The 12,459-nt window shown below is 40.8% G+C and overlaps 1 protein-coding gene across 2 annotated transcripts in view; it reads right to left on the bottom strand.

Moving 5' to 3' along the window:
• Nucleotides 1-1,292: 1,292 nt before the first annotated feature.
• SGCZ (sarcoglycan zeta) overlaps nt 1,293-12,459 on the bottom strand; it is a 198,202-nt gene continuing 187,035 nt past the window's right edge. For both annotated transcript variants that reach the window (XM_059681105.1, XM_059681106.1), the window contains 2 exons: nt 10,821-10,944; nt 1,293-1,605 (listed from right to left, as the gene is read on the bottom strand). In XM_059681105.1, coding sequence (XP_059537088.1) covers nt 1,414-1,605; nt 10,821-10,944 — 316 coding nt within the window. In that variant the 3' untranslated portion in view covers nt 1,293-1,413. The remainder of the gene's footprint in view (nt 1,606-10,820; nt 10,945-12,459) is intronic.

Raw genomic sequence — 12,459 nt, forward strand, 5'->3', positions numbered from 1 at the left:
AATTAAGGACTTACCTTATAGTAACCAAGTCATTTTCCCATAATAGAAAATGTTTAATACAATTTTACATTCTTGGATTCTGTAAGTTTCAAAAAAATTTGAGTTAAGGAGTGTTATGATAAATGAACCTACAGTATTCTGGTGTTGTGTTTTAGAAGCTAATTTACAAAAATAAGAATGGAAGAAACCATGATTTCTGGTAGGAGGGCAGCTTAAGAGTCTGACAAAAGTAAATGTTAAGGGCTGAAAGAACAAATTCCTTAAAATATGAATCTAATGATGTAAACACATTTTCAACATTTGTTAACATTTATATTTCTTTTACTATTTGAGCAGGAATTTTAAATTTAATTTCCACTGTCCTTAAATATTGATCTCCAGTGAAAAATACATAGATATACTTCTGAAGATGATACTCCAATGGAAAGTGAATCCATTCTCAGCACTACGCAGCACATTAGTATTTATTTAGAGGATGTTTGAATTTATCAGTCCGAGTCAAGTATAAAGTGAATGGTGCAAACAAAAATTGTACCATTAGAACCTACGTGTGTAACAAATAGCATGTGGATCCACACCACCTGCCTGTATGCCCCTCTTAATCCTTTCTTATATCGCAATAAATTAGATGTTTTGCTAAAAGTAAATATGTCACATGCAATAGCCAAGTAAATACTACATAAGGACATTCAGACCTGACAAATGACAGCATGGTGGCATATGGTTAATTCTGTAAATATATTGCTGAATGCTTTCAAAATTAGCTAATGTACAAAATTCTCGACATAGTAGACAAAGAGTAACAACACATTGAATTTAAAGAAACAAAACTCAGGGTGGGATTCTGTCTTATTTTGTTTTGTTTTGTTAAAAACCATCTATTGAATTTAATTTTTAGTAAAGCAAGCATTACATTAATGCTTTAAAATTTTAAAATTCTCGGGGGAGGGGGGGAAGTGTACATCTAAAAAGATGAATGGAAAATTGTGCTTTCAGACTGTCGTGTTAGTTTTCTCACAGGGTTAACCATTTCATCTTGCCATTGGACACTGGGAATTTCATCTAGGTAATGGACATATGTGCAGTTCATATCCAGGTCCTGCGAAAATCTAAAACTGTGTGCTTCACTTCATGTAGCAAAGGCACCTATGTTATTCTCCCTTTGAGCCAAAGTTATGATCCAGTTTTCCTGCTGAAGACGAGCTTCCGCCGTCCTGCCACGCACACCTCTGCGCTGAGCGGGACAGTAACTCACACGAGAAGGTGGAGGCGAATCCCTGCTGACGCCGGGAGAAGTTGCTCCGTGGACCATTTGAAGCAGCTCTGGACTGATCACAAGGGAAACCGAGCAGAACCGTGAAGCAGACAGACAGGAACAAAAGGCTATTCTGGTGTGAGGAGGCATCAGTCACTTCAGCTCCACAAGCAGATGCTGCTGCTGAGCTGACAGGTGGAACCCACTCCTGCCGGAGAAAGGTAGAGTTTGCCGTTGGGGCAGGCGCACAGCTCGTACACTGTCTGCCGAGGGTTGGGAGAGCTGGGTGAAGACGAGAAAGAGCCGGTGGGCAGGTTTCCCAGCCGAATGGTGTCCGCATTCAAAAATATCTACGGGGGGAAATTGCATTTTAATTCATTTTCGCATTCTCCAGGCCTCAGAGCTTTACCACGTGGCCTAGTGAGAAAGACCACACAACAAACACTCTATTGGCTTAGCTGCCATGCTTTGTTGAGCAAATTACATTTCTAAGGCACAGCCCCAACCTCTACAGCTATCTTCTCCTCTGAGACAGGGTGCATTCAGATGGCAAGCCCTCCATCTGAAAAAGCAACATTGTGCAATCTGCTTAAGGAACCCAGCCACTTACCCAATCACCGCAGAATATTAATGATTTGACAGTCTCTCCACTTAACTTCTTAATCATGCCTAGTTTAAAGAATATACAAAGAACTTAAAAGTCTCTCGTGGATCCCCGATGAGGCTTCCACACGCATGGCATAGGTCTTCCTGGAAATGAGATTACTGAAGGGAAGGGAAATTAATTAAAAAAAAATGACTCTGGCCTAATTAAAAAGATACCAGTACTCCTAAAATCATGTTGGTGGACTGTCTAAAAGATATTCAAGGTAGATTATCTGCAGGATTAACACCAGATAATTATTAGCTATAATCAGGTTTGAAGTCTCCATGAAATATATCACTTGTACTCAACACCTACTTGGCTGTATCTTCTAACTTGCAAGATTACTTCATTTATTCCAAATCATGGACTTAACAATTTCAGGGGCAGTGATCACATGGTTTAGACATGCATGGGGGAAGTCTCCCCCCGCTGCCCCCCAAAAAAGTGAATCCCGAACTTGAATGAGCAAAGAAAAAACACTGTGTCGCTACTCCTTCATTCTACTGTTTTGTAGTAAATTACTGCCTAAACACATCTTTGGGTTACAGGGGAACCAGAGAATAGACCATTTTCTACATATTTATCCTCACCCAGGTGTCATTCCTTTTTTACTAGGACTCTTGAAATAGCTGCCTAATAGGCCCGCCGAGCTGTCATTCTTGATCCCTTATAGTCTATTTTGCATATTGCTAGAGTAACTTTTTAAGAAATGCAGATCAAACCACAGCACCCCAGGGTTCAAAATTTCCTAATGGCCTCTGCTACACTTAACATGGATCCTTATTCCTTTACCAAGACCCACTGGCCCTATGTAACCTGGCCTCACTCTCTAACATCATTTCCTACCGTTCTTCTTGCTCCAGCTCTTATATATTCTCAAATACACCAACAGAACTCTGACCTCATGGGTTTTTATCCCCTACTTCTTTAGCCTGAAATCCTTTTCTGCAGATATATACAAGTGGGAGGTGGTTATTAACTAGGTGGTTAGAGAACAGGGGTGGAGGGAAATTTCCGCTGTTAGCCTCTTTCACATTTTTAAAATGTTGAAACACAGTAACTGATTGGCTATGCAAATGAGCCAGACATATCATGTATATTTTAGATTTGGATGTGAGCATGTTTATTCAAATGTCTATTCTACAATTGCCCTCTCAGAAATGATTTGCCTAGCCACCTTACTAAAATAACACTAACCCACTGATTAATTTCTCCTTGACAGTTCTGCTTTTCTTTATAGTAACCCTCCCCTCTTAACATTTATTGCATCTGTTCACTTGTGCTTCTCTTCCTTAAAAGCAAGCTCTATGAGGGCAGAATCTGCCTCTGGTTCCCGGTTATGGAACAGTTCATAGAACCGTGGGAGTACTCGGTTTGCGAAATAATGCACCTCCTTCACCTTGGACGTGTGTCTCCACCAAAGTCCTCTTCATTCGCTTTAGCCTCCACAGACCTTTCCATGATGCTCCACGATGGAACAACTCCTTTTGTTTGGTTCTCCTGTAGCACTTTATTGTTATTACTCTTGTTTTGCTGATATCCTATATAATAAAACCCTAATATGTAAATCGACCAAACAGTGGAACAACCAGTCACTATGATGTGCATTGACCACCAGGGGGCAGATACTCAATGCAGGAGCTGCCCCCAAAAGGGAGGCAACTGGTGGTGGTGATCGGGGGGGGGGGCAGGGCCAGCTGGCGGGCAGTGCCAAGGCGGGTGCCAGCAGGGGCCCCGGATCACCCTGCCCACTGGTCACCCCACAGATCAGCCCTGATCACCAGCCAGGCCTAAGGACCCTACCCATTATATTGGGAACAGTCTCTCAGATTTAAAAATTAAAACCTGGCAAGGCTACTCTAACACTGAAAAAACAGGATGATACAGCGATGACATGCATGGACACTGGCTTGCACATTTTGTGGTCAGCCCTGATTCTGACACTTATAACTGCGTGACAAAGCCAATTACTTAACTTCTCTCTGCTTCAGTTTTTCCACCCATAAGATGGGGAAAATGGTACTAATTGCCTCAGAAGGATAATGTTTTTTATAATCAGGGCAAGAAAATGTAGCTGCCATACAACAGCAAGATGCCTTTCACATCTATGAAAAAGTATGGTCACTGTGCATGCAGCATCCTGGATTGCGAGAGGGATGTCCTACTGCCGGTTTAGGCCTGGCATCCACTGAGGGGTCCTGGATTGTGAGAGGATGCAGGCTGGGCTGAGGATCCCCCCTCCCATGCACGAATTTTGTGCACCAGACCTCTAGTTTATTATATTATTTTATAGTCATATTTATATTTTACTTTCCCTACTAAATTTTGTCTTTGAATATAGAATCAGGCCTGAATATTTTCATAATTCCATGGTGTTTGATCCTGCACTTACAGTGTCCACATAATATGGTTGTTGACTAAATGGATTATAAAATAAATGAATGACTATGTTTAACAACAGTATCAAATTTAAGAAAGCATCATTACTCCTGGGTTAAGTGAGAGGAAAGAGAAAAAAAAAGGTGCCGGGAGCCGGTCCATCCTTGCTGTTTCAAGGGACCTGGCATATATGGCATACGGTTCTTAATATGTTTGCTCACCTTCTTGGTGCTGTGTTTTAACCAAGGTCACCTCTCTGAGAAAGGTTGAATCCCCAGGTAGGGATTTTCCCCTGAAGTTAGGGAGGGAATAAAACCCCTCAACTAAGTGCCAGGCAGGTAATTAATCCCTTTAACTACGAACAATCATGCTTAAACTACATAATCTTTTCTCCCTGGAATGGAGATAAGAAACGCCCTAACCTATGTAATAGAGATTGATAGGATTGAATCAACTGGTATAAATACAGTTGTAACAAGACAGAAACACTCAGAACTCAGAACACAGAACTCATGAGACAGAACTCAGAACACAGAACTGAGAACACAGGGCTTGGAAGACAGGACCAAGAGAGACAGAGCCTAGGCACAGAACCTACATAGAACGTTCTCTAGAGACAGAAGAACTTCGCTGGAGAGAGCATGCCGGAGGATCCTGGACAGGGACTGGCCTTGGAGCTTGGAGGCAAAGCCTGGCGAGAGAGCATGGCAGGGGATCCTGAACTGAACCTGACTGCGGAGATTGGCAGGAGAGCCTGACTAGAACCTGGTGACTGAACCTGACTGGAGAACCTGGACAGAACCTCTCTGGAGATCGAGACCAGAACTTGGCTGGAGATCCTGGCTAGGCTGCTGATCAACTGAACACTGTCTCTGTGTCATTCCTTCTTCGCCGACTCCGTCCACACCTTTGGGGACCCCTGGACCCGCTGGGGTTGGACCCCGGCATCTGGCGCCCGAACAGGGACCCCTAGGTAAGCGCCCCGCACTCAGGACGGATCAGACTCCACCGTAGGAAGAGGGTGGATAGTCTTCGCCGACTCCGTCCACACCTTTGGGAACCCCTGGAAAAGGATTCCCCTAGGTAAGCCCCCCCATTGAGAACCCCCACACTCGGGACGGATAGGACTCCACCAGGGTGCTACAGACCCCCCTATAGAGGATAAATAGGGTAAGAAGGTGGATAGTACAGAACTTAGATTGAGAAGATGTGCCATACTGAGTCCAAAGAAAGAAGACTCTGTATTGATCTTTAGATTAAGAAGATGTGCCATACTGAGTCTAAAGAAAAAAGATTCTGTATTGATCTTTTAACATATGTGCTTGCTAGCAGAGGAATTAAGGTTACTCCCAGTCAGACAGAACGTTTTATACAAGAAGTATGTCCATGCTTTTCTGAGGAAGGAAAGGTAAATGTAATGGCATGGGAGAAGGTAGGCCCAAGGAGCCTTATCCTTAACCCCACTGCAGCCTTTCTACCCTGGGAAAGTGCAGGATTGGCAAGCTCTCCCTGGGATGATAGATCAGGACTCAGGTAATAGCGGAAAGCGCCAATCCTACTCTTAAAATGGATATAAGAGAGCATTTGAGATTTTTCTTTTTAATGCTTGCTTTTAAAAAATAAAAAAGGGGGAATTTGCTGGGAGCCGGTCCATCCTTGCTGTTTCAAGGGACCTGGCATATATGGCATACGGTTCTTAATATGTTTGCTCACCTTCTTGGCGCTGTGTTTTAACCAAGGTCACCTCTCCGAGAAAGGTTGTTTTCCCAGGTAGGGATTTTCCCCTGAAGTTAGGGAGGGAATAAAACCCCTCAACTAAGTGCCAGGCGGGTAATTAATCCCTTTAACTACGAACAATCATGCTTAAACTACATAATCTTTTCTCCCTGGAATGGAGATAAGAAAAGCCCTAACCTTTGTAGTAGAGATTGATAGGATTGAATCAACTGGTATAAATACAGTTGTAACAAGACAGAAACACTCAGAACTCAGAACACAGAACTCATGAGACAGAACTCAGAACACAGAACTGAGAACACAGGGCTTGGAAGACAGGACCAAGAGAGACAGAGCCTAGGCACAGAACCTACATAGAACGTTCTCTAGAGACAGAAGAACTTCGCTGGAGAGAGCATGCCGGAGGATCCTGGACAGGGACTGGCCTCGGAGCCTGGAGGCAGAGCTTGCCGAGAGAGCATGGCAGGGGATCCTGGACTGAACCTGACTATAGAACATGGCAAGAGAACCTGACTAGAACCTGGTGACTGAACCTGCCTGGAGAACCTGAGCAGAACCTCTCTGGAGATCGAGACCCGAACCTGGCTGGAGATCCTGGCTAGGCTGCTGATCAACTGAATGCTGTCTCCATGTCATTCCTTCTTCGCCGACTCCGTCCACACCTACCCCTGGACCCGCTGGGGCAGGACCCCGGCAAAAAGGCCTTCTCTTTTAATTATTTCTAGATTTGTTTTACTGATGTAAAAGTTAGAAATATAAACCAGCAAAATAAAATGTCAATACATTTTTGGGTGTAGATGCTGGGCTTCATTTCTTCTGGCCTTTGTTTCCTCCCTGAGGGACATTAATGACCGTAACACACTGTTACATTAGCTGGGCTCTTTCCTGCATTTCTCCACAGGGGAGGAGGGAAGATGGCCTTCCGGGTTGAGTCGAGAGAGGAACGGGATTGCAGAGCTCATCCCCCTTTCCTCACATTTATTTTAGGAGCTAGCACACTTGCAGACATTCTTAAGTTTTAAAAATATTATAGGGGCAAGCTCTGGAATGATGGGGTTTGGGTCTGCATATTTGGAGGTGAGATCTCTGAAGACCTGTTAGGGCCGGCGTTTTGCCCAAGGAAACTTGAGACCTAGATGATAAACAGTGGAACATGGAAAGCTAGACAACATGTGGATAAGGAGGTCATGTGGGGTCGATCAAATGAGTATAAGATATTGTGAATGGTTCACTTATGAATAAACACAGAAATACTTGTCACTGGTTAGCCCTGGTGATTTGCAGAGCCTTGCTGACCCTGCTGCTACACTGGCTTTTACAGTTGGGAGCTCATTGTCTTCCCACTGCTGTAGCCTGAGGGAATGAATGCAGAGAGTAGCTGCTTTTATGCAGGAAGGGCAAGCAGGTGGCAGCCTTGGAAAGCAAGCACAGATGTAGAGACCTCATCAGTGGCCTTAGCCTTGAACCTTATGGTGTGTGGCTGGACCACTTCAGCTTTATAGCACTACCCTCTAGCTCTCCTATCCACTTAGGGGCTGCTCTGGACAATATTTAGCTCCATGACAATACTTAATTCCATAAACTTCTGATATCCAAACTGTATCCTCACCCACATAAGGGAGGCATGTTTGATTAATAGATAAATTAAAATGAAGAGGGCCTTCAAAAAGAGAAAATTATATTTTATTGGCTTAGATAGAAAATAAGTCAAGAGGTGAAAGGGACAATATATATTGATTCTTGCAACCCAACATGGCTCAGCTTCTCCAGGCTCCTGCAGCGTGGATGGGCTTGCTCATGGGCTTGCTCGTATCTCTTTCTGTCTGCTAGTAATACTGTTCACTTTCCAACTTCTCAAATTGACATTTCTAGTCTATATTGTCCTATAAACCATGTAATCCATTTGTGTGGAAACTCTTTCTGGTACTCAAAATTACACCCCTGAGGTTTTAACTCAAGGGCCATTGTGTTCTCTCCACTACGAATTCATTTATCCCATCCTTACCTGTTGAAATCAGACCTATTGCTGTAGGAACAATATCAGTTTGCAAAATAAAAATTGTTTTCTCCTTCCTCTGTGATCTTGTAACATGTAACTACATCATGGCTTTGTATATACTATTATAACATGTCCAGCGTCCTTACAGCTATGATTCACATGGTCCTCAGAGCTGAATTTGAAATTCCTTGTAACACTGTGAGAAATCACTGCATATTCTACAATGCTGATTTTGAGTATAATTTCATTTTACACACTTTGTCCATTATTTTGGTAACCTCAATGCTATGCCTGTTTTGATTTTAACTAGTTCAAAAACTACCTAAAGATAGATTTGACATATTTCTATATTGTTTAATAAATGATCAGTTTACCTTTCTGTGGCATAGTCAATGAAGCAAAAAGAAAGATTTTTATATCATTTCACATTTCTTTATAGGATAATTACATGTTATTTATTCTAATATAAAGTGCTGTGACTTTCTACATCTTTGTTTTATTAATATAAAAATGACCACAGCTGAATACCTCTGGATATGATTTATTTATAGCATTTTACTCAATTCACAATTAAATGCCAACCTGTAATTGACCTAAGGAATCTTCTGATATTTTGAATAAAAGAATATCAGTAAAGTAGTGGGTAAGTAAGAAAAGAACAAATGCCAAAACCGGTTTGGCTCAGTGGATAGAGCGTCGGTCTGTGGACTGAAGGGTCCCAGGTTCGATTCCGGTCAAGGGCATGTACCTTGGTTGTGGGCACATCCCCAGTAGGAGATGTGCAGGAGGCAGCCGATCGCTGTTTCTCTCTCATTGATGTTTCTAACTCTCTATCTCTCTCCCTTCCTCTCTGTAAAAAAATCAATAAAATATATTAAAAAAAAGAAAAGAACAAAGATTAATAACCACCAATATTTCTTATGGGATGATTCACTATGAATAATTTGAATGAATTATTAGCATGATAAAAGCAACTCTTTAAAAAGGATGTGAGATATTTAGAAAGTTTTCTGTCTTGCTGTGGAAGACAAAGTATTGTAGTCTGTAATAGAAGTGGAAAGAACCCTAGAAGGTAATATGGATATATTTTTTAAATATCATAAAGCATATTTCTAGATCACATAAGTTGTAATAAGATGCTAATGTGGTTCTGACAATGACTTTGTTTATAAAAATGAAACAAAATATATAATTAAAATGTATCTTGAAACAACAACTGAGATAATGGCATAAAAGTAAAAAAAAAAGAATGTCTCCCTTTGATTCTATTAATTTATGCTCTCATCTTTACATCTGAAGAGGTAAAATGCTCCAGAACAGCTCTTAAATTAGCCTTCCATTCTTTTTCTTTTCAATTTAAACTTCCTAAACTCATAATGCAAAATAAATAAGCACACAAAGGAAGAAAATACTAAGGGAATTGATTGGCATAAACAGCTATACAACAGATTTAGCCCTTCAAGGGCTTTGGGAGTCACAGTAGAAATATACAGAATAGAATATGTATTATGTATAAGGCTTTGAAATAATTAAGGTAGAATTAAAAACAAACAAGCACACAAAAGAGAAACTACAAAAATGTCCATGCAGATTTGAAAAAACAACAGATGAGAATCCTAGAAATGAACAACATAATTACTAAAATTAAAAGCTCAATGTAGGGATTAAGTGTGCGATAAGATACTGAAGAGGAACCTGGGCATGCAGATCTGAATAAATAAACAGAGTGAGGCACGGGGAGGCAAAGAAATAGAAAGTAGGAAGGAGAAGCTAAGGGATCTTAGGGCAAAACAATGCAAAGTCTTAGCCTTTCTTCAGAGTTCCAGAAAAAGGCCACAGAGAAAATGAGGAGAGGTACTATGTGAAGACATCTGCTGAGTAATTTGCCAGAATTGACAAAAATGTGACTCTGCAGACACAACAATCACATGTTTAGAGCAATAAGGTAAAGGGAATAAATGGTGTCTATTGCATTAGAGTGCAAGAGTGGAAGACCGAAGGCAAAAGGTTCCTTAGAGCAGGCAGTGAAAAAAAGCAGATGGTCTTAAAGGAATGACAATAGACTTAAAGGAGATTCTTAGGGGAAATAAAGTGAATGGAAAAAACTATTAAAGAGTATCTCCTAACCCAGGAAATAACAATACGGTTAAATAGTAAAATAAATCTTTGTTTTGTTTTCCTTTAAAAAATATATAGGTACTATTTTTTAAAAATATATATATTTTTCATTGATTTGAGAGAGGAAGAGAGAGAGAGAGAGATAGAAACATCAATGATAAGAGGGAATCATTGATCGCTGCCTCCTGCACACCCCCGACCAGGGATCAGCCAGCAACCTGGGCCTCTCCCCTGACCAGGAATTGATGACTTCCTGGTTCATAGGTCCATGCTCAGCCACAGGAACATGCCAGCCGAGCTAGGCATTAATTTTATAGAAACAAACATTCAAGGAACTTTTTGCAAAAATGTTTTCAAGACCAAAATATAACTTTAAAAAAGATTAATTTATTCTTGATAGTATCTTGACATTTCGTATGTGTAGCTGCCAATTTTGAAACTACAGGAACTCAGATGCCCGATTTATTCTTGACATCTGAATATCTTTCAATATAAAATAAATAGAGCTTTGACTTAAGAAAATAACATTAGGTTTACCAAATTTCATATTCAAGAAGGAGTATTAATATGGTCATCATTGCCATCTTAAGAAGCAGCTCTCTATGTCTCAGCTGGAACCATAAGCGTACACTTTGAGAGGAAGGACTCTCACCAGTAAAGAGCCACCCGCCACCCTGGAGACTCACCTCCCCCTCTGTCGACTGCAAGTGGAGCTCCTTCCTGCAGGTGGCCTTGAAGTCTCCTGCAGCAGCTCGCACCTGGACCCCTCGAGGAGCCTCCATTATCAAGGACCTGGTTGGTGATTCAAGCCTAAGGGAAAAACATAGGAATCCTTAAGAGTAAAAATAAAAAATTATTATGATGGACTAAAAGATAACATTAGTCAACTAAAAACAAACAACTAGGTAGGAATAAATAAAAATATTTGCCATTAAAAAAAAAAGCCAAATGACATTTATAATGATTTTTGATTGCCTTATTTATTTTTTGGCTTTTTATGAAATTATTTCTTGGCATCGGTTATTTACTCTCATTTGTAAACTGATTTACTTAGTTTTTTAATGTTGTTTCCCTTCACAGTACACATGAAAGTAGGTCATAAGTTTACTTGTTTAAATCTTTTATACATTTTCAATATTAATGATGGAGTTTTAATAAAGACATTTCTACAAACTGAGCATATAAATATCCCTCAATAAAGAGTCCCTATTTTGTGGAGATGAGAGAGCTTTAATGAAAATCATGAATATTGTAAACTGCCAAGCACACACAGTAAACATTTGTAAACTTGAACATTTTCAAAATACTCTTTACACTTCAAAGAAATTAATCAAAATGAAGAAATAAGACATTTCCCCCATCAACTGACTTCTGCTGGTCGAGGAAAATGTCCACAGAATAAATGACATTAGTCTGAGGAAGGAACATTAAGTAAGGGATGATATACAAGTACAAGATGGACTACATACATTTTGAGATTGTAGTCATTCAGGATTGACTACATACATTTTGAGAAAAGAAGTGTTTAAGATAGTTGTGTCTGCAAAAGAAAGGTAGCTGGAAGGCAGTTTCAAAATTATCTTCAACTATAAAACTAGAGAAAAGAGCCAAAGAAGGCAGAATACAGAAAATAGAATACAGCCGTAAAAAGCACTGGTGTGAGAAGATGCTGTACCCGCTGAATTGGGCTTTGGATAAGTGCTCTGCTCTGGGCTGCAATGACCTGTGTTCCCTTGACCACAGAAACTCAGGACAAGAGTCCCCTCAGGCTCATATGCAACTGGGTGCTCATCACTCAGAGCAACTGGTTTACAGTGAGGCCATAGATCCAGAGCTGTTTTGTAGAGAGAACCACAGTAAACAGTTTGATCAGCTCTCTCTTTCTCAGTTGTGAAGTTGAAAGTGTTATTGAGGGACTCCTGCCAGCACTTAGAAAAAAGTGATTTGGGCCTGTTCAAAAGACTTTTCTTCTTTTTTTCCACTCAGAAACCAACTTTGAAACTTCCATCCCTATGGGCCAATTGAACATCTTCATAAAATCCCTGGCAGACCCCAGCCAGTGTGGCTCAGTGGTTGAGAGTCCACACAGGATCCAAGAGGTCAAAGTCTGATTCTGGTCAGGGCACATGCCCTGATTGTGGGCTTGATCCCCAGTAGGGACTATGCAGGAGGCAGCTAATAGATGATGCTTCTCTCTCATGGATGTGTCCATCTCACTATCCCTCTCCCTTCCTCTATTTCTAAAAAGCAATTAAAAACATAGTTAAAGCCTGTGCTTAAAAAAAAAAAAAATCCCTGGCAGGAGTGAGGAGTGATAGTGATGTC

This window comes from Myotis daubentonii, chromosome 2, assembly GCF_963259705.1.
Source record: "Myotis daubentonii chromosome 2, mMyoDau2.1, whole genome shotgun sequence".
Classification (NCBI taxonomy): domain Eukaryota; kingdom Metazoa; phylum Chordata; class Mammalia; order Chiroptera; family Vespertilionidae; genus Myotis; species Myotis daubentonii.